Below are 23544 nucleotides of genomic sequence, written 5' to 3'. Positions count from 1 at the left end.
AGATGTGGCCATGTGATCAGTTTTATATCCAATGGAATGCAAACGGCAGTGATGTGCATCACTTCCCACTTGTGCTATAGGAGATGGTCACGCAGACAACACGTTTCTTTTGCCTTACTATGAGATTAAGCAAACCCTTATCTGTGACTTGGGCTTGATCTGTAGACATAGATTCTGCCTCCAGGGAGTGGTGAAGAAACAAGATGGGAGCAAGCTGGGTCTCTGAATGACTAGTAGAGCAGACTTACACACCTAACTGAAATTTCCCATTTCTCTCTTCTGAATCAGTGTATTTTCTGATAATGCTAGCTGCTATAACAAGAGACCCAGTCTTACTTATTATTGTTCTGAATCTTACTTTTTCATCTAACAAGTGAGATTGGTACATAAAGACACCAGTATTTTCAATAGTTATACAATAATGCATGGTAAATTAATTGTTCAGTCTGCTCTTACTTGAGTCATTATTTTTTAAATTTCAGTTTCATGCTATTAAAACATACTGAAATGGGTATCCTTGTGTATATATACCCATTTCAGTATGTTTTAATATATATATATATATATATATATATGTTTTAATATATATATATACACACACACATATATATATATAGGCTTATTTTCATGAAGATATTAAAATGATAAAATTCTAATAAGGATATTACAAGAATAAAAAGTAAGTATATTTTAAATTTTATTATTCTGCCAAATCCAGGAAGATTATACCAATTTACTGTCCCATCATATGTGCAGAATATCAAGCTTTTCTATCATCTCAGATGGATGAGTGAAAAGTAGTAACTTGTATTTGTTTTTATTTGAATTACTTCAGTGAGGAATAAAATTGAATATCTCCTCATATGATTAATTTTTTCTTTTTAGTAAATGACCTTTTTCATATCTTCTTTAAATTATTCTTCTGTGTTTTCTCTTTTTCTTCATTATTTGTATGAATTTTTTGCAAATTAATGAGACTAATTCTGCCATATATTCCACAAATATATTTTCACAGTATATTGTTTTTTCTTTGGCTATAGCTACAGTATTTCTTTAGCTATAAATTAATTTTAAATTTTTATGTAATCAAATGTATTCATATTTTCTGGATTTTTATGTTCTGCTTGGTAAGTCCCCAGGCTGATCTCTCCATTTTGGCTGAGCCCAGACTGCAACTGTGTCTTCTCAGTGCTGTGCAGCTTCTGAAATTTCTGTGTGGATTTTCAGCTTCTGAGCAACTGCTCCTATTTAATCTTTCCAGAATCTTGTCTTAGAATGGGTAGCTTAGGAGTTGACCAAGGACCCATAAAGAATTTTTATAGGTTTTTGGGTGTCCTTCTTTGCAATTCTCTCCTCTTCGGAATCCTAATCCTGAATATAAGGTATCTTAACATCAATAACCACTGATATTTCCTATGTTCAGCAAATAACACATTTGTTGCTTGGATTCTGTTTCTCTGGCTCTGGTTTCGAGAATTCTCTCAGAGAAAGCCAAGGCAAATATAGGGTTCCCACTGAGTTCTTTTCTATTTGCAAAGATTATGACCTGAGCCCAAACTGAGAGCCAGACACTTAACTGGCTGTGCCAACCAGGCACCCTGAAAGCATTGTGTAAATGAACTTTTGCACACTCATTGAAAAACAGAATACCGTAAAGACCTTAAAAAGAATCTGGAAACTCTTTGTGTACTCAAATGGAAAGACTTTCAGTTTATATCACTAAGTAAACAAAAAATTGAAGAACACCACAGGAAGTGTAGTAGACTTCTGTTTGAATTGTGGAAACGCGCACACGCACGCACACACACACACACACACACACTCACAAAGACAGATATACTTTGGTATATGCATAGAATATATCTTTTAAGATAAAATATTGGGGAGGGTAACTGGAAGATAGAAATGGGAACATTAATTTCTTTTCAATTTTCTATCATGATTTTTCTATTATGACTATTAAGTAGTAAACATGTTTTATTAAAATGACCTAGAATTACAGTCCATAGAAAGTAATGAGAAAGAGGTTTTACTACACAAAATCCTAAGGGCCAGCAGAAGTTGCAATCAGAAGAAACTATATAACTGTAAATATCTTCAATATTGAGTAGGATTAAAGATAAAGGAATGTTGTATACCTTAACAAAAACAACCTCTGTTCCTAAAAGATACTTGGAAGATTGAATACCTCAAAATTACAAAATAGAAAGTAAACAAAGAAATTAGAAAGTATGAATCAATCTGGAATCTTTTCTTTTTGAAAGATCAATGAAATAGATTAAATCCTCATGAGCTTCATTAAACAAGAAAAGAAGAAAAATATTCATTATTAAGCTTTCTCTACATTTACTTGCAGACACAAGTAAATGTGTAGAACTTGCACTTCAATACCTCCCCCTTCCCTCATATGTTCTAATATAGTCTACCTCTCTCTCTTTTATTGATGGCTTTCTTTAGCTTATAAAAATGCATTAGTAACCAAGGTTATAAAAAACAGCTTTCATGTAACTCTACACAGTGACCTCTTTTTCTTCTCTCTGCTGCCAATCATCTAATCAGAGTAGTATTCTAAATTGGCATTATTTTTCAAACTGCAAGTCATGAGCCTTAATAGTTCATAAAATCAAATTTAGTGCTTCATAGCCAACATTTTAAAATATGAAATAGTTGTATTAAATTGCAAGCAAAATATTATTTCATATAACATGTTTTTATTTTAAGGATACATATTGTTTTATAGATATTTCCTTTTAGTTATATACTGTATTTCATAATTCTAAGATGCAGATCTTTTCATATTTTAACATCTCTGTAAATGGGATACATGTTACCATTGATGATGTCTTAAAATCATAGCCAAGCAGTGAATGCGACATGGTTGTCACTGAACATTTGTGAACTTGTCATAGCTCTTCATATTATCATTGCTTCAAATGGTTATATGCATTGTTTATCCTTAATGTATTTAAACTGTTATTCAGAATGTCTGAAATGATTACAATATGATATATCATCGAATCATAAATTATTATGTATGCAGAAAAACATGAAAAAGAACAATCTCATATAGAATTAAAAAATGGTGGGAAAATAAGTCTAAATGTTATTTTTTAAAAATGCTAGCACAGTTCTAGTTTCTCTCTTACCTCACTAGACTCTCTTTATACTCCTGATAACTCTTTGCCTGAAGTTAAAATACTGTAGTGATGAAGGGCTTCGTCCTTAAGTTTCTTCTGTTCTATTTTCTATACTTAACTTTCTCACAAGGTGATCTCAGGAAGGACCAACTCATTTCTGCCCCAGAGTCTTTACCTGCAGTTCTTACTACTTTGGAACCTATCCTATACCTTCATGTCTCATGATTCATTTACATTTCCCATAGTTGTCTGCCTACCCAATGTGTCTGAAACAGAACACTTTCTATTCCCCCAAGGTTTACTCATTTATGAGCCTTCCCTACCTAATTTAATGGTATCACCACTCATCTAGTTGCTCAAATTAGGCAGATATATCATCCTTGATTATTCTATTACATTCACTCCTCAAGTTAAATCAATCAGCATATATTATTAGCTCCATCTTCAAACTACATCCTGATCTGACCTTCCGTCACCATTTCCATGCAATGGTAGGCAGAATTCATGTCATAGAAGTATAGGTATTGACAGTGGTAGAGCAGAACTTTCCTCTGAACAGTCATCCTGGGGCACTGGCTCACTTTAAGCCATGGCTGTGCCACCTTCTAGGACAACTGAATCTACCACCAGATCCTCTGTGTCCAGCCAACAGATGAAAAAAGATCAGAGTGTGAAGGAACATGGGGAAAGTTTTTAAAGGGTAGGCCTGAAAGTGGCCTATATTCTACTGGCTAAAGTTTGTCACAGGACCCCACCAAATTTCTAGGGAGGCTGGGAAAAATATATTCTAGCTATCTGTTTATGAAATAAAGAAAATGGCACCACCTGCCAAACTCTATTTCCTTAACTATTAAATAAAGAAAATTTTCTTTATTAAATACTTTTGGATACTATCATTTACTTCTTTTGGCATTAGAGTCAAGTCGTTTTCATCAACCCCAGATCCCTTACTTTACCTTTAGACCTATATTCAGGTAAATGTTTCTATGATTTCATACCTGCTTTTACAACAACTCTATTCTATTTAAAGTATACGTATGTGTGCATTTTGTTAATGTTGCCTTTTAATTTATTTACTTACTTATACATTTGTTTATTTTTACACATTTCCTTCCCAACAGAGTACAAGCATTTTTAGGATAGACACCGTATTAAAAAATATGGAATTCTCTTGCCTATTCAGTGTTTGGTGCACCTCCCACAAATATATATTTAATTAAACAAAAGGCTCTGCAGTCACCTACAGATACAACATGTCCAAAAATAAACAAATGCTTTTTCTCCACACTATATCTTTTCCTAGCTTAGTTAATAAAATAACCTATCACTGAAACTTAATTTTTCATGGTCATATTTGATTGTAGCAGTTCCAATGTCTAAGTTCAAGGCTAGTCTAATTAATACTTTTAAAATTTTACTTTATTTTGTTTAGAAATATTTGAGTCTTTGAAACTGAATAATAATCACTAGAAAATGATATATATAAATATTATTTCAGTTCATTTTTTTCTGATCCTTACGAGTGATCTTAATCTTTATATGAGTATTTTATAGACTAGGAACGTTCTCTCTTCTTTGATTATTATTTACACTCCATTTATTCTTCTCTGTTCCTTAGGAGTGCCAGTTTATAGATTTATCTGCCCTATATAGTTCCTTTCTTTCTTTAAACATATTTTGATTTCCATTATTCATCTTTGTGTTCTAAGAGGTTCAAGATTGTCATTGATTTATATTTTCTCTATGGCAAATCTGTCTTATTCTTCCATTCTGTATTACTTTCCTGTGGCTACTTTAACAGATTAGTATAAATTCAGTGATTAAAGTAACAAAAATTTATTCTCCTAGTTCTGGGGGCCTGTAGTCCAAAATCAAGTTGTTGGCAGGACTGCATTCCCTCCAAAGGCTCATGGGGGGATTTCCTTGATTCTTCCAGGTTCTGGTGGCTCCAGAAGTTCCTTGGTTTATTAATATATCACTCCAACCTCTTCTATGATCTCTTTGCTTCTTCCTCTTCTGTGTAACTAAGTGCCAAATTTCCCTTTCCCTCTCTTACATGAATATATGTGATTGCATTTAGGGCCACTTAAATATTCTAGGCTAAGCAATTCCTCTTAAGATCCTTATCTTGATCACATCTTTTGCCATATAAGACAATACTCATTCTTGTCATATAGGTTAATATTGACAGTTCTGTTAATTAGGACCTGGTTATATCTTTGTTGGGGGTGTGGTACCATCCAGTTCCCTACACATTCCAATTTTCAGTTTGTCTCTCTTATATTAATTTTTACTCAGTATTTCATAATACTATGATGGATTGATTTTTCTGCTAACTATTCTTATGAAAGATAGCTATTACTGTCTACTTTGAGTACATATAAAATAAAACTTGGACTGAGTTGACTAATGTATGTTCTAATCTAGATCCTTCATGGGGCAAACTTGCCAATATTTGTATCAAAAGAAAAATGGTTGATAGAAATTTCAAGAAAAGCTTATGGGACAGGTGGGTGGAAAGTATAATAATCCTACCTTGTAGCTTCATCTTATCACTATACTTATAGCGTAGTCTTGCACTCATTACTGTAATTAAGGTCACCAAATACCTTCATCTTATCAAATGAAAATGTCATCTCTCTTTCCTCATGCTTTTCATTTTTTTAGAGGCATCTCATACAGTTAGCCACTTTGAGCATATTGACTCATGTTTTTTACTTGGCTTCCAAGTACCCCTTACCAGCACCATTTAGATTTTCCTCTTATCTTCTTTGTCTAAATTTGAAATATGGTAGTGTTCCAGGACTTGACCCTTAAAATAAATCTCTATACTCTCACATAAGGTGATTTCATTCAAGACTGTAATTTATTTCTATCTCAGGGCTTTTATGCCAGTAGTGTCCTCTGCTTAGAAACCTATCCCAGATCTTTGCAGAACTTTTTACTTCTCATGATTCATTTCATTTCCCATATTTATATTTCCACCTAATATGTCCAAACCAAAACACATTTCCTGTTCTTCTCTATTGAATTGATGGCATCATTATTCATCCAGTTTATCAAACTAAAGACATAGGTATCATCTTGGATTATTGATCCCATGTATCCCTCAATCAAATCCATAAACTAATATTATTAGCTCCAGATTAACTCCATGATATATGCAGAAACTGACCTTTCCTCTCAATTCCCATTCTATGATAGGCAAAATTCTAGGATGGACCATAAGATCCCTTCCCCTGGTATCTACATGTCTTGCTTAATTCCCAGGACAGTGAGTATGATGAACTTTACTTCTATTAATAATGGCTTATGTTATATGGCACAGTTGACCTTAAAATAAGAAAAACTATCCAGGTGGGCCTGACTCAATTATTTGGCACTCTAAAAGCAAAGAGTTTTCTCTAGCTGGTCACAGAAAAGAAGTCAGAGACTTGAAGCATGAGAAGGTTTTACTGACTTAAAGATGGGGGCAGTTTTGTGTTAAGGAATGTGGGCAGCCTCTAGAAGCTGAGAGGAACCTCTGGCTGAGAGCCAGCAGCTAAATGTGGTCCAAGTCCTATAATTACATTGAACTGAATTCTCCTAACAATTGTAATGTACTTGGAAGCAGATTCTTCCCTAGAGTCTTAAGAGATAAGAACTCAGTCAAGTTCTTGATACTGGCCTTTGAGACTCTGAGCAGAGAATCCAGCCACAGCTGTGCATGAACTTACAGCCTATAGAACAATTTGATAACAAAATGTACTGTTTTAAGTCACTAAATTTGTGGTAACTTATTATGTAACAAAAGAAAACCAATGCACATTCTAAAACCCTAATCCAAAATAGACTAGGGGCACCTGGCTGGCTCATTCAGTATAGCATGCTACTCTTGATCTCAGGGTCATGAGTGTAGGCCCCACAATGTTTGTAGGGCTTACTTAAAGAAAAAGAATACCATAGTCTATAGCCTGTAATATAGAAAAAATCCAATTGTGTTTACTTCTTCTTTGTACCCATATTTTCCTATACTCAGTGCTCAGTATATAATAGCAAGGATAATGTTTTGGTTTTTTTAAGGGTTCTTTTCAAAACATAAAAAAGATCATTTCACTCACTTGTTTAAGACTTTCCATTGCCTTGGCCACTACGTAGGATAAGTTCCAAAATCCTTAACATGCTATTTGGTAGCTGTCACCTAATTTTCCACTTGAACTCCTATCTCTTACCAGTTATGCATTTCTCAGACATGCTAAACTCATTCGAAGCTCAAAGGTTTTGTATATGCTCTTATTTCTATCTGAAATATTTAGTCATCTTCAGGCCAAATGCCACTTTCTCTTACAACTACCTTGCCTATATTCCATCTGCTTATTTTGCCTTGTGTTTTATGGCATATTTCATTATCTAATTAAATGTTATTTATTTATGTGTTTATTTATATATTGTTTGTCTCCCATCCAAGACTACAAACTAAATATGGTCAGCCTTTTTTGGTCTTGTTGGTAGACAAATCTGTGCCTTGTATAGAGGTGTTGAGTGCATTAATGAAGACTAGTGCCTCAGAGGAAACCTCTTTCCTCCCTTAAATCTGTACCTAGTTCCCTAAATTTTCAATACCAATTAGCAGTTAACTTTCAAAAGTTTCTCCCTATAACAGTTATCATCCCAATGCTTTCATTCTGTAGTAATGAAAGGAAGCCTAAGAGGTTTTAAAATGACGCTATGTCTTGACTTGTTTTGTATGACTGTGTTCAGGGTCACAAAACAGGGTCAGGAAGGGGATTTCTGAGTGTGATTTGATTTATATCATAGTTCTCTTATTTTCCCTAACCAGAGGAATACAATCAGTAATCAGTAACTGATGTGTTTTTTTGTTTGTTTGTTTGTGTTTTCTTTTTGGCTAGTATCAGAGCATTTTATTTGGCAGAAATTTTTTCTTTTTTTTTTTAAAGATTTTATTTATTTATTTGACAGACAGAGATCACAAGTAGGCAGAGAGGCAGGCAGAGAGAGAGGAAGAAGCAGGGTCCCTGCTGAGCAGAGAGCCCAATGCAGGGCTCAATCCCAGAACCCTGAGATCATGACCTGAGCCGAAGGCAGAGGCTTAACCCACTGAGCCACCCAGACGCCCTGGCAGAAATTCTTTCTTAATCCTAGCATGTAGTCATTCTTTTTACTGTTTTCTTAACATGTTGATTAGGATATTTTCTCACTTGATTGGACATTTTAATAGTATTACTTATAATGTAATCTTGACCTATAACAAAACTTCAGATTTTCCCACAAAATTCTCTAGCGATGGAGGCTATTTTGCAAGGTAGTTATTTCCCATAATAGGAAGGTATTCAGGTGTAGAGTAAACAATCACATGGTAAGTAAGGAGAAAGAATTCAAATTTAAATTTCTTTTCAGTGTACCAGAATTCATTGTTTATGCACCACACCTAGTGCTCCAAGCAATTTGTGCCCTCCTTAATACCCACCACCAGGCTTACCCAACCACCATCCCTCTCCCCTCCAAAACCCTTGGTTTATTTCTCAGAGTCCATAATCTCTCATGCTTCATCTCCCCCTTCAATTTACCCCAATTCAATTTTCCTTTCCTTCTCCTACTGTCCTCCAGGTTATTCTTTATGCTCTACAAGTAAGTGAAACCATATTATAATTGACTTTCTCTGCTTGATTTATTTCATGCAGCATAATCTCTTCCCGTCCATGTTGATACAAAAATTGGGTATTCATCCTTTCTGATGGAGGCATTATATTCCATTGTATATATGGACCATATCTTCTTTATTCATTTGTCCATTGAAGGGCATCTAGGTTCTTTCTATGGTTTGGTGACTGTGGCCATTGCGGCTATGAACATTGGGGTACATATGGCCCTTCTTTTCACTACATCTGTATCTTTGGGGTAAATACCAGTAGTGCAATTGCAGGGTCATAGGGTAGCTCTATTTTTAATTTCTTATGGAATCTCCACACTGTTTTGCAAAGTGGCTGCACCAACTTGCATGTAAGAGACTTCCCACCAACAGTGTAAGAGACTTCCCCTTTCTCCACATCCTTTCCAACACTTGCTGTTTACTGTCTTGTTAATTTTGGCCATTCTAACTGGCGTAATGTGGTATCTCAATGAGGTTTTAATTTGAATTTCCCTGATGACTAATGATGATGAACATTTTTTCATGTGTCTGTTAGCCATTTGTATATCTTCTTTGGAGAAGTGTCTGTTCATATCTTCTGCCCATTTTTTCACGTGATTATCTATTATTTGGGTGTTGTATTTGAGGAGTTCTTTATAGATCTTGGATATAAGCCCTTTGTCTGTAGTGTCCTTTGTGAATATCTTCTCCCATTCCCTGGGTTGCCTCTTTGTTTTGTTGACTGTTCCCTTTGTTGTGCAGAAGCTTTCTATTTTGATCAAGTCCCCAAAGTTTATTTTTGCTTTTGTTTCCTTTGCTTTTAGAGACAAGTCTTGAAAGAGGTTGCTGTACCTCGTGTCAAAAAGATTACTACCTATATTCTCTCCTCTAAGATTTTGATAGATTCCTGACTCATGTTGAGGTCTTTCATCCATTTTGGGTTCAACTGATTAAAAAAAAAAAAAAACATTTAACAAAATATAGCATCTGTTCCTGATTAAAATTCTTCCAAGTATGGACAGAGGGAACATTCCTTAACTTCATAAAATCTATCTATGAAAACCCACAGATAATATAATTTTCAATGGGGAAAAGCTGACAGCCTCCCCTTTGAGATCAGGAACACGAAAAGAATGCCCACCCTTGCCACTGTTGTTTAATATAGTACTAGAAGTCCTAGCAACAGCAATCAGACAATGAAGAGAAATACAAGGTTGGCAAATACAAATTGGCAAAGAAATACAAATTGGCAAAGAAGTCAAACTCTCTCTCTTCACCAATGGCATGAAACATTTTATGAAAAACACAAATACTTCACCCCCAAACTACTGGAACTCGTATAGCAATTCAATAATGTGGCAGGATACAGAATCAATATACAGAAATCAGTTACTTTCTTATACACTAGCAATGATAATATAGAAAGGGAAATTAGAGAATCTATTCCATTTACTATAACACCAAGAACCATAAGATACCTTGGAATAAACCTAACCAAAGAGGTAAAGGATCTGTACTCGAGGAACTACAGAACACTCATGAAAGAAATTGAAGAAGACACAAAAAGATGGAAGACCATTCCATGCTCATGGATAGGAAGAATAAACATTGTTAAAATGTCTATACTGCCCAGAGCAATCTATACTTTCAATGCCATCCCGACCAAAATTCCACCAGCATTTTTCAAACTGCTGGAACAAATAATCCCAAAATTTGTATGGAACTAGAAAAGACCTCAAATCACTAAGGAAATGTTGAAAAAGAAAAACAAAGCTGGGGGCATCACATTGCCTAATTTCAAGCTTTACTACAAAGCTGTGATCATCAAGACAGCATGGTACTGGCACAAAAACAGATACACAGACTGGTGGAACAGAGTAGAGAGCCCAGATATGGACCCTCGACTCTATGGTCAAATAATCTTTGACAGGGCAGGAAAAAAAATATACAGTGGAAAAAAGACAGTCTCTTCAATAAATGGTGCTGGGAAAATTGGACAGCTATGTATAGAAGAATGAAACTCGACCATTCACTTGCACCATTCACAAAGTTAAAATTCTTTAAGGAAGTAATCCTTGGCTAATTTGTATGTTAAATCAATATGCCCAAAATATGACTTTTTTCAATATAGAATTGAAACTATTTCAATTTAAAATCTTTAGAATCTTTCTTTTTTTTAAAGATTTTATTTATTTATTTGACAGACAGAGATCACAAGTAGGCAGAGAGACAGGCAGAGAGAGGAGGAAGCAGGCTCCCTGCTGAGCAGAGAGCCCGATGTGGGGCTCGAACCCAGGACCCTGGGATCATGACCTGAGCCGAAGACAGAGGCCCTAACCCACTGAGCCACCCAGGCGCCCTAAAATCTTTAGAATCTTACATTTAATTCTTTTATAGTGCACAAAGACATTTAGAAGAATATTTTGAAAGTTAGGAAAATTTAACCTTGAAAAATTCCCGATTTATTTTTATATTCTTTTTAAAATTTAAAACAACTTACCCTGGTGCATAGTTGCATATGAAAATTACTCCATATCTAATATGTCCAACTCTTGTACATGAAGTAGCAGCACAACCAACTTTGTAAGATGTGTCCCAAACAAGCTAAAATAAAATTTTCAAAGGAAACAAAATTTGATTCTAAACATTTACTGTCATGTTATAAACAATAATATGGTCAATTCACAAGGAACTGTTAACCAAGCAATTTAAGGAATATGAAGTATTCTCTATTTGGATGCAGGTAGAGAATTCTCATAAATTTAGGGAAGCATTTCCCAAACTCTATTTAGGAAACCTTTAGCAGGTTCTGCCTTAGGATAAAGAGTTTGAGAAACACTGATCCAGAGAGTTTTACACCTTGAATCAATTTTCAAACTCCTGTTGAATCTGAGAGTTCTAGGTTATTCACAGAGAGGAACAAGGAAAAGAGAAGTTTTGGAATACTGGAAGTTGTGACTGGAAAGGAGAAAAATGACATCAAGATTATAGAAAGGATGGAAAAGCAATATAAGAGTAGAGGGTAATTGAATGCAGTCAGCATTTCTCTTCTTTTGTTGAGGAAATTCCATTATAAAATAAAATAGAGTCTGGACCTGCAATTTAAAAAAATGTATAAAAGAGCTGGTTTATATAAAAAGAAAAACATGTCTTGAATTGGAGTGACAATATGAGAATGATTGAAGATATTCCAGAAATTCTCTGTAGGACTTTAGTATTTCAAATACTTCCATGTAACAAAAAAAGTACTTGTTTTGTCTGTTAACATCTGTGGAAGAGAGAAACAGTTTCTGGTATCCTTTTCTCCTTATCCTAAGCTTTAGTGGTTTTAAAAAATGAGAATTAAAAAATAAAGAAAAAATAAAAGAATAAAGAATAAAAAAACGAGAATTTTTAAAAAAAGAATTAAAAAAATTCTTATGGTTTCACTTACTTGTGGAGCATAAGGAATAACGTGGAGGACATTGGGAGTTGGAGAGGAGAAGTGAGTTGGGGGAAATTGGAGAGGGCGATGAACCATGAGAGACTGTGGACTCTGAGAAACAAACCCAGGGTTTTGGAGGGGAGGGGGATGGGGGCTTGAGTGAGCCTGGTGGTGGGTATTAAGGAGGGCACATATTGCATGGAGCACTGGGTGTGGTGCATAAACAATGAATCTTGGAGCACTGAAAAAAAATTAAATTTAAAAAAACAATTCTTAAAGAAACAGAGTGATATATTAAAAGAATAGAGAAGAGAATGTCAGCAGTAGTTGAAATGGAATTAAGCAGGTAAAAAACAGGAAACAAAAATCTCTAGGATATCAGAATTAAAGAGGAAAAAATAACAGGACAAGATCATGGAGTAGACTTGGTTAATTTACTGGGATTATTAAAATCGTATTAAGGAGTCTGACTTTGATATGAGCAAAACAATGGAGAACCATTCTAACTTTCTGGAAGAAAGAATGGATCAAACAGCTTTGAAACACGATTCATTCGATGGAACTTAGATACGAATTTAACATGACAAAATCATAGAATTTTAAGTTCTGCATAAAACATGACATCATAGTCTATTGATTGAAAAATAATCATCTCTTTTTTTTTTTTTTAAATAATCATCCCTTAAACCACCTTGGAAATTAATCCAATTATTTCTTGATTCCTGATATAAATATTTATGGAAAACCAAAATAATGTTATGTTCTTGTTGTGTTGAGAATGTATGCGTAAGATAACTCTCTGTACTCAGCACAGTATATAGATTATAAATAATGTGACAGTGAAATAACAAGTGTATATAGAGGAAATAACAAGTGGTTCAGTATTGCTGGAGTATAAAGTGTAAAGGTGGATTGTTAGATGAGACAGGAAAACAACATCATTAATTTGCACTTAAAATGTTTTAATCAATCAGCTATATAGTAGTATGTGTACAGATCTGTGCAAAAAATAAGAAGTTCTTTACTTATGTCTATAGTCAATAATTTAAAAATAATTTTTGTTAGTTTCTTCCTTTTCCAGTGTGTATTACTTTTAGAAAAGCACCTTTCATTTTTGGGTATGGAAATGAGATTTACTACATTTAAAGGAATGTTTTAACTGTATGGTTCACATAATAGATGCAATCACAGACATTTTGAAGATCTAGGACTGATTAGAATTTTGATTCTATGAGAAGTAGTAACTTTACCATTTGAGGTTATTTATAAAATTGAAACATAATCAAAAACTTCGTAGAACGCAATTAAGGAGTCTATTGAATTAATATAAAAATTAGATACCTGTTTATAATTAGAACAGTCACTAGAGCAACTGTCATTTTCAAAATTGTACCTTTTCCTCTCTTCATACCAACTTCTGATAGCAATACTTGCAGTGAATTCATTTTCAGGTCCGACCCATATATTTTCACCAATACCATTAAATACAGGATGGGCCATGTTTAGTTCTTCTAAATGATTATTATGGTCAAGGATACATTTTTTCCCCCATGCTCTAGCAGTCCGTGACAAAGCTGTATCCCAAGTCTGAAAAAATGCAAAAAGCAAAGAAAAAATAATAATAATGAGCATTTTTTTTCTTGTTCTCTAAATTATTTTCCTTGAGTTCTCATATTCTGTTTAAGGAAAACAATTCAAAACTGTGCTTATGAGCTTGTTGGTAGAATTTCTATGGGGGAAAATGTTCTTGAGTTAATCATAAATGAAATAAGTATTTCCTGAGGCAAAGGACTATCTATCTAATTGTAATTTAAAAATCATATTGTTAGATGATGCAAATGGTTATACACTCTAACATGTATTCTGTTCAGAATATATACTTTTAATCTCATTCCTTTTCTACATAATAATACAATAATTTAAAGTATTCATCCAAGAACTATTTATTGAATACTGAGTATATGCAAACTATTGTAATGTGGGGAATAAAATACAAAGTCAGGCATAAATTTTGTCTTCTATATTTTATAAATATAAAATTTTAACACATAGTTGTACTTGCTGAATATTATAAAAGATGCACATGTAAAGTTTTGTGGATAGTCTCAGAAATATAAGAAAATATCACAAGATACTGTTCCCTTGTTACCTATCTAGAAATATTCAGAATTGTGTAATTTTTTCACTATTATGAGACTCATTAAGTTCACTGTACATTTAGATAAATCAACAAAAAAGTTGTAAAATCAAAATGGTTTGTACATGCTCCAATATATCTGAAAATAAACGTTTCTAAAAACGAATACCAAGATTTCCTTTGAATTTTCTTAATTTCATAGATTATACATATAGAAAATATAGAAAACAAATATTTCTTTAGAATATCCCTCGTACTTTCCTCCCCAAAGGTAAAAATTGTTAAAAAATATTGCTTATGTATACATTTCTCTATCTCTGTATATATACATATACAAACATATTCAAATATAAGATATAAGCAGGGATGTGGTAGGTAGGTATTGGGTGATTTTTTTTCTATACTATTGTAATCATGCCATACACAATATAACTGGCCTTCAACTTCGCAGTTTTCACTTAAGAGAGATTGTTCCATTTTAGCATAACTAGATCTACCCAAGTTTTATAAAGTCAGCACAGTATTATTCCCCAATATGGATATTTTATAACACCTGTTACCATTCCCCTATTAATGACCTTTTAGACAGCTTTCCATCTGCAAACAATGCTCCAAGGACTATCCTTCTATTGCTTTGTTTTGCATATTGTTTATATATCACATGCTACTATGTACTAGTCCCTATTCTAAGTGTTTTCTAAGCATTATCTCACTCAGTGTTCACAATAATCCCATGACTTATGCATAATTATTGCTTTTATCACACAAAGGAAGTAACTGAAACACAAAAAAGTTAAGTAGTTTACTTATAGCTACTTAGAGTCAGTAAACTGTGGAGCCTGGATTTAAATCCAGGAAGTCCAACTCTCAAGTCCAAGTTTGTAAGCATTTAGTCATTGCTTCCCATGGCTGTGTTATGGGAAAATACTTTTTAATACACTGCTGGTATTTGCTTAATTTGGCATAGTCCTTTAGAAGAGCAATTGCTATATATCATATAAATTTAAAATACCATACCCTTAATTTATTTATCCTATTTCTCGAATTTGTCTAAGGAACTAATCCAGAGGGAAGAAAAAACTTATGTCTATGGAAACAGTCCTTGTAATATCATTTAATAATATAAATTGGAAGCTCCTAATTGCCTGGTAAGAGAATATTTATTTAAATGACAGTCACAAAGACTAGTAGCAAGAGAACAGTTGATGAGGTGTAAAATGGAAATAGGAGGGGAAAATGGAGGAAAAAGGAAGAACAACATTGTAAGGGAATGCAAAATCAAGGCCAGGGCTGGGATGGGTGACTGAGACAATCCCTCAGCTGAGTACTTCTACAAATCCCAGTACTGTGCAAAATCTTGGCAATAACCGTGTGTGAAGAGTGACATGTTTTTTATCTGAGGGTATTTTTTAAACCCAAACTAAAAGTGCTGTTCCCCGCGATCCGTCAACCTCAGTGAAACCGTGCCCGGGTTCTGAGGTTGAGGGGTGGCATTGTGACAAGGAGGTTGTTGGTTTGGGTAACCGCCTTAGAGCCTCACCATGAAGCGCAAGTTAGACCCTCGGGGGAGGACGTTGCCCCGGAGCTCATTGTGGAGGTTCACGTACTCATTGATAAAGTGTACATCCTCTTCGTGAGGAAGTGTCGCGTTCAAACCGAAATCCAGCAGTAGAAGCCACAGCCTCAAAATGCCTCCTCGCATCAGGGGAAGTGATTGGGCGCACCATTCCCGCGCAAAGGGCCTTGGACCCTCCATGGCCCACCCGTCGCAGACAGGCCAGTGCGCACGCGCCAGCCCGCCCCTTCCAAGCCACACCCCGACCTACGCAAGCTGGGCCTGCTTTTGGAGGTGCTTAGGGAGAAGCGGTAACAAAGTCCTAGGTTTAGGGGCAGAGAGTCATAGCAATCTGCAGAACTAACCGAAGAAAGGCTTGAGTCAAAGGAGTACAGGCTTTTCACTAAACTAAGCTAACTAAATATGGGGCACCTGGGTGGCTCAGTGGGTTAAAGCCTCTGCCTTTGGCTCGGGTCATGATCCCAGGGTCCTGGGATCTAGCCCCACATCGAGCCCCACATCGAGTCCCACATCCACCCTCCGCTCAGCGGGGAGCCTGTTTCCTTCTCTCTCTCTTTGCCTGCCGCTCTGCCTCCTTGTGATCTCTCTGTCAAATAAAAAATAAAATCTTTTAAAAAACAAAAACTAAAACTAAATATTATCCAAAGTTGATTTCTGATATCACATGATGTGTCATCGTTTATTAATGAGCCATCTGTACTGAATGCCAGTTGCTGAATAATGAACGTGTTTGAGGAACTTTCTAATTATGCAAGGGGAAATGAGCATTCTTCTTTGATACTGTTGAAAATTCAGTAGATCATTTTCTTCCATTCTTGCCTCTTGAGTTGAAAATTTAGTGCGGGATGCACCCTTTCTTATCCTCATGGACAAAGGCATTTCCTCTTTAATTCAGACTTCCTCACTGAGATTTTTCTGTTAGTGTTTTAATAATCTTTTGTGAGGAACCACAGAATAAATGGAAGACTGGAAAGCTTAGCTTGTAGGGGGTAGAGTAGAAAACATCAAGTTCTCCTAAGGTTAAAGTATTTTCATTTCATCTCACCAGATCTGTATAGACAGCCTATAATATCAGAGTTCATCATCTCTGACAAATTGTCTTGTTCACAGTTGGTAAGAACTCATTTTTTGTTTTCATTTCTTTCTTTCAGGCAAAATGGCTAGTGTCTTAGCAGATTTTGGCTTGGTCTCTTTGCGTTCAAACATTTTGCTGAAGAAAACTTGCTTTGAGGAATATAAGTTCTAGGCACAAAATAAAAGCACATATTTGGCTTGGGATACACATTTGCATATAACCAACCGTGCTCCATAGCATTGAAGAGGTATTTGAAATCAGGGACACTGGGACAGAAGTTTGCCACAAAGAAAGCATTGGCATCTGGCTGGTCAAAATATATTTTAAAATGTGCTTTAAAAATTACAGTGTACAGGGGCACCTGGGTGGGTCAGTGGGTTAAGCCTCTGACTCTTGGTTTCTGCTCAGGTCATGATCTGGGATGGTGGGATCAAGTCTCAACTTGGGCTCCCCTCTCAGTGGGGAGTCAGCTTGAGATTCTCTTCCTCTCCCCCTCCTGTCATGGTCTTGCTCTGTGTCTCTTTTTCTCTAAAATAAATAATCTTTTAAAAAATGATGATGTATACAATTGAAAGCAGTAGACCTCACAAGATGGTTTCATTCATGCTGTTATACTTCTAATAAGTGTTTATTACCAGGCAATGTGTTAGATAATTGAGAAAGACCCAGACTCTGCTGCCAAATAGCCTATAGTTTAGAGAACTAGCAAATTGGTAACTCTATTAACATGTGATAAAAATAAAACCAAAATGTTGTTGCAGCATGTATGGGACAATTAACACCCTTTATGAGGACCATGGAAGCCTTTCTAGAGAACGTAACTGCAAGAATATGAAGCATACACGTGACAGAGCACATTCTAAGCAAAGGGAAAAGAGCATGTAATTATACCAGGAGATCTGAAAAGACTACAACTGTTTTAGTACGAGCAGGTACTAAAACAGGGATGGAGGTGGCATGTGGTGAAAGATGGAATTCCTTTATTATGTTGGTACTGTTGTTAGATTATGAAAATTGCTGTATCAAGGCACAAGATAAGTAGTATAATGCAATCTTAGATTAGGAAGAAATTTTAGACAATTTTACTAGTCCTATGTATTGGTCAGACGCTCTGACACATCACTAATAGGAGATCATTATACTTCTCCTTAAATAATTATACTAAGAAGGAAGTTACTGTCTCTTAGGCAACCTATTGCTGGACACCACATTCAGTCATAGGTATTTCTTTAGGACCTCCTATATGTCTGAGTCCCTTATAGGTGTTAGAGTTACAAACTAAATATGTAGTCTGAACAAACTAAATATGTAGTCTATCCATATGAATCTTTTAGTTATGGGTGATTCAAATAAACTAATAATTATGATGCAGAGTAGTAAATGCTATTTTTGAAAAAGATTTTACTTATTTTAGAAAGAGAGAGAGAGAGAACATGAGCAGGGGAAGGGGCAAAGGGAGAGGGAGATGAATAAGTAGATTCCCCATTGAGTTTGGAGCCTGATGCTGGCTCCATCTCAGGACCCAGAGATCATGACTCCAGCTGATATCAGATGCTCAATCAACTAAGCCACCTAGGTGCCCCAGTAAATGCTACTTTTAGTTTATTTTAAAAATTCTTATTTTGTTACAGGCACTATTTTATTTTTTAAATTTTTTTATTGTGGTAAAATACACATTACCATAAAATTTACCATTTTAACCATTTTTAGTGTAAAATTCAGTGGCAGCTACATTCACAGTATTGTATAATTGTCATTAGTGTTTCCAGAACTATCTGGGGCTATTTAAAATGCTTGGAAAATATCAATTCATTTAAATCATAAATGTTTGAGAAACAGACACTATGATTATCTGATTAACAGATGGAAAACTCAGAAAAAGAGGTCACGTAATTGGTCTAAAGTCACCAGCCAGTATATGGTAGAGCTAGTTTTTAAACCCAAGTGACTAAAATGGAAGTACAGAGGAAGGGCCCATAAATCCAGGTAGTTTTTTTTGTGTGCAGAAAGAGGTTGGGTTTGCTGAGAATGTTTTGCAAAATATTCAGTCTTTCAGTGAATTGGTCCACATTATGTACTTCATACAAGAAACACTTCAAATATATTAGATTCTAAAATACATTTTTCAAAAAATTTAAAGGGGTATGTTATATTTGAGGATTATTTAACCACTGTTTAACATTTTATGTATTAAAATCACAGAGTCTATATCAGAGGACTTGGGCAGGGCATCCCAAGATGGGACACTTTGGCATGAAGACTAGTTTGAGTTCAAGAACAATCAAAACCCATCAGATTCAGGAAAAGCTCTTTATCTCCCTGCAACTGTGAGGTCTCTATGAAGAATTTAGATAGAGGACTGCTCCAGGAAGAGAGTTATTGCCATAGATTACTACATTATACTATGACCTAGTTTTGATAGACAGGGAGGAACCTAGCAGGGTCTGTTTGATCAAAGTCTTCTATGTCCCCTTGTTTTTTTTTTTTTTTTTTTTTTTTTTTTGTCCCCTTGTTTCTGAAAGGTCCAGCAAACATTTATTATACATTTACTTTTTGATCTTCCTGTGAATTGCACTTTTTCTCTTTGAGATCCAGATTGCTGTTCCCTTCTCCCGAGTTCAGAATGATATATATACCTTATTTTGCCTGTCTTTGGAATTTCTGTGTCTGTTTGGATTCCCCATACATACAAAATCAAGTTTGATTTTCTTTTGTTAATCTGTCTCATGACAATTTGATTCTTAGTCAAGCCAGAAGGACCATGAATAGGAAAGGAAATTCTTCTCCCCAGTGGTACTAAAAGATGTTCATTTTCTCATAAGTTCTTATAGCTTGTGACTTTTTGAATTTTGAAATTTTAGCCTATTCATCTAGCCCTCAAAGAGTTTTAACTTGTTTAATCTTGAAAGTGGTGATATAATTTAACTCATTAAATTTCTTGAAGGCATTGGAATTGTTAAAGTGTATTGACAGAATAATCTATTTCTTTACAAGCAATGTGAAAAATAAATTATCACTAAATTATTTATTTTACTAAAGTTCTGCTGCAGATGTTCTTTTTGAATACTGATTTACTTTTCTGTTGTGTCTACAGAGATATTGTCTTCACTTGAAAAGTATGGGTAATTTTAGAATACAGACTTTAAGTCTCTTGCTTATCTCAGATGTCTTTAGGATTGTTTTCAGTTTCTGTACATTGTGATTGAAATTTTAGGGAAAAATACTCTAATTCACACTCTGATTTTGATAAAAACTAACAAGTTTAAAAATACATTTTTTATGTACACTTAAGAAGAATGATCATGCAATAGGCCAAAGATTATTTTGTTGTCCGTAGAGATATCATTGAGGAGACATGCTGTTTTTACTCTACTCTTATTCTTTCACTTTTATGTCAGTCTTCACTTGATTGATCTGTTCTATAATTCCAAAAATTCAAATTATAATAATGGTGCATGAGAACCATTATAAGAGAAAAACCAAAATGATGCACAAATAAGATGAACATTCCCAAATGGAAAGATGGATGTTAGTTCATTAAAATGTAAATAGAAAACAACTGAGTTGATATTTATCAGCTAGATAAATATCAAAGGATTAAAATCATGGATGTGCCATCAAGATACATTTAAGAATCATTTAAAATTCCTAAGAAAATGAACAACACAATTAGAAAAATAAAGGAGATAAGTAGGCAATTGATTAAAAAAAAAAAGGCAAGAAACTGTGGAAATTTCATGTTGCACCTATCATTCTCACATATAGATAAAATTTTACTGTATATAACCAGCTTCCAGGAAGAGTTTAGACCTCAGGAAATAAAATATAGTATACCTCTATCTAAAAGTCAAAAGCATAAAATTGAATATAAATCTGGGAATATTTATATGAAATTTTGACTCCTAAATTTATATTATGTTTGTATTCTTGAGGTCAGTATTTATTTAGAGTGGTTGTATATATGCAATGACTCCTAGGACTCCTTGACCAAAGGAAAGTCTTCCCTCACACCATCTTAACGCTCAAAAAATATATCTGTAAATCTGAATGAAGTTTATAAAAATATGTTTAAACCTATTAGTAGTTCAAGAAATGGAAAGTAATAGCATCTACCTCACAGGATTAAGAGGACTATATAATTATTATATGTGAAGCACTTAGTACTTGGCACGTTGTAAACCTTACTTAGTGTTAGGTATTACTATTATTAAATTAATACTATTAATAAACAGTACCTCATTTTTGCTTATATTGACAAGAACTAAAATAAATTTTTAACCAATAGTATGGTGTCAGACATGTTATGCATTTTTAATACATATTTATTGAATTATTTTGATAAGGAGCAAATCCAGTGTGTACAGGTGAGTCCTTGGCATTTTTTGACAGAGAGCAATGGCAAATGGTATATAGCTTTCCTGAGGGAAAATGGGAGTTCTACAGGGAGTGATGATTTGGGGATTTTTTTTATTTCTTTTGTGCAGTATATCAACCTGCGTAGATTTAATTACAGAGTATATTACCTGGTTTTAACTAAGCCAACCATTAGCAGATGATCACATGTCTTGCTGAAAGGAAATTACAGGTTAATTATAGTTGTAAAGACACAAGTGCAAACAAACAGTATCAGTTGATTCTTTTTTTAAAAAAATTATTTGTCAGAGAGACAGGAAAAAAAGAGAGAACAAGCAGGGGGAGTGGCAGGCAGAGGGAGAAGCAGGCTATAGGCTAAGCAAGGAGCCTGATGAGGGACTCAATCCCAGGACCCTGGGCTCATGACCTGAGCCTATGACAGATGCTTAACTGACTGAAGCACCCAGGTATCCCGAGTATCAGTTGATTCTTATCATCGTCCTGGCACAAACCTCTCTTTAGCACCTATTTTTAAATTCATTATTATGTGATCCCTTTCAGGTTCAGTTTTTGAGTATTTAAAATGTATATTGCTCTATTATAAAACTACACATAATACATGTAATTAAATGATATATGTATACGTTTTTAAAAAAGATTTTATTTATTTGACAGAGAGAGAGATCACAAGTAGGCAGAGAGGCAGGTAGAGAGAGAGGGAAGCAGGCTCCCCGGCGAGCAGAGAGCCCGATGCGGGGCTCAATACCAGGACCCTGAGACCAGGACCCAAGCCAAAGGCTGAGGCCCAGCCCACCGAGCCACCAGTATAGAGTCACCAACTCCCTGACTTGTTAGGGAATGCCCTGGGTTTGGTCTGTTTTTTTGTGTCCTTGAAAACTCCTCAGTCCCAGGCAAAGCAGGACTGTTGACCAGTCTATCTATCGGTCTATCTGTCTATTTTACTGATAAGGATACATAATCAAAAAACTATAGAGACTGCTGTTTAAAGCCATCTGTTTATGATCCTTCCCAAGGGGTAGGAATGTGATAAACCTGGCCCAGCTACGACTGATGAGTCTGATGAGTTTACCGCCAAGTGATTAGTCAAATTTGTGGGAATTTCAAAGATACCCTAGTAGGAGAAGAGGATCCCCCGAAAAGAATGCACTGTTTAGATTCCGAGTTAAGTGCCTTCAGGAAATTGAAAAGGCCAAACCCAGAGCAGTTTGTATAGTAATGGCAAACTGAGTGAAATAGGAGGGTTAATTACTTAAGGTCACTATTAAGAACAAGATTTTCTCAGAGTAAAAGAATGGCTAATGATGTTAGCCCTCCCAACATGTCCTTTGAAAAGCCTATGGATATGATCATAAGGAATAGAAAAGACAACTCTTTGACCCAGAATTTTTCTTCTTGGCAATGAGAGGAAGCCCCACTCAGAAAGGCAGAGGCACTCCAGCTACCAAGCTTCTGTTCACACTTCAGCGTAGAGAACTCTGCAAATAGAGACCCCCTTTTCTAAGAAATACCACTACTTGCAAGTTTCCATAGCAGTGCCAATTTAATATTCTGAGAAATATTTCTTCAAAATCAGAGAATATAATCTATCTTATTAATTCTTTCAAAGAACCAGCTCCTAGTTTCGTTGATTTGTTCTATTGTTTTTTTTTTTTGGTTTCTATTTCATTGATTTCTGCTCTGATCTTTATGATTTCTCTTCTCCTGCTGGGTTTAGGCTTTCTTTCTTGTTCTTTCTCCAGCTCCTTTAAGAGTAGGGTTAGGTTGTGTACCTGAGACCTTTCTTGTTTCTTGAGAAAGGCTTGTACTGCTATATATTTTCTTCTCAGGACTGCCTTTGTTGTGTCCCACAGATTTTGAACCATTGAGTTTTCATTATCATTTGTTTCCATGAAATTTTTCAATTCTTTAATTTCCTGGTTGACCCATTCATTCTTTAGAAGAATGCTGTTTAGTCTCCATGTGTTTGGGTTCTTTCCAAATTTACTCTTGTGATTGAGTTCTAGCTTCAGAGCATTGTGGTCTGAAAATATGCAGGGAATGATCCCAATCTTTTGATACCGGTTGAGACCTGATTTAGGACCCAGGATGGGATCTATTCTGGAGAATGTTCCATGTGCACTAGAGAAGAATGTGTATTCTGTTGCTTTGGGATGAAATGTTCTGAATATATCTGTGATGTCCATCTGGTCCAG

General features: G+C 35.0%; 1 protein-coding gene across 1 annotated transcript in view; it reads right to left on the bottom strand.

Annotated features, from left to right (window-relative positions):
- GLIPR1L2 (GLIPR1 like 2) overlaps window positions 1-16092 on the bottom strand; it is a 30842-nt gene extending 14750 nt beyond the window's left edge. Inside the window, exons 1-3 of the mRNA XM_059186364.1 lie at window positions 15868-16092; window positions 13532-13777; window positions 11267-11370 (exon numbers count right to left, since the gene is read on the bottom strand). Of these exons, the coding sequence (XP_059042347.1) occupies window positions 11267-11370; window positions 13532-13777; window positions 15868-16083 (566 nt within the window). The 5' untranslated portion in view covers window positions 16084-16092. The remainder of the gene's footprint in view (window positions 1-11266; window positions 11371-13531; window positions 13778-15867) is intronic.
- Window positions 16093-23544: the final 7452 nt, after the last annotated feature.

This window comes from Mustela lutreola, chromosome 8 (assembly GCF_030435805.1).
Source record: "Mustela lutreola isolate mMusLut2 chromosome 8, mMusLut2.pri, whole genome shotgun sequence".
Taxonomy (NCBI): Eukaryota; Metazoa; Chordata; class Mammalia; order Carnivora; family Mustelidae; genus Mustela; species Mustela lutreola.
Note: the sequence above shows the minus strand (reverse complement) of the source record. Positions and strands in the feature narration are given on the sequence as shown.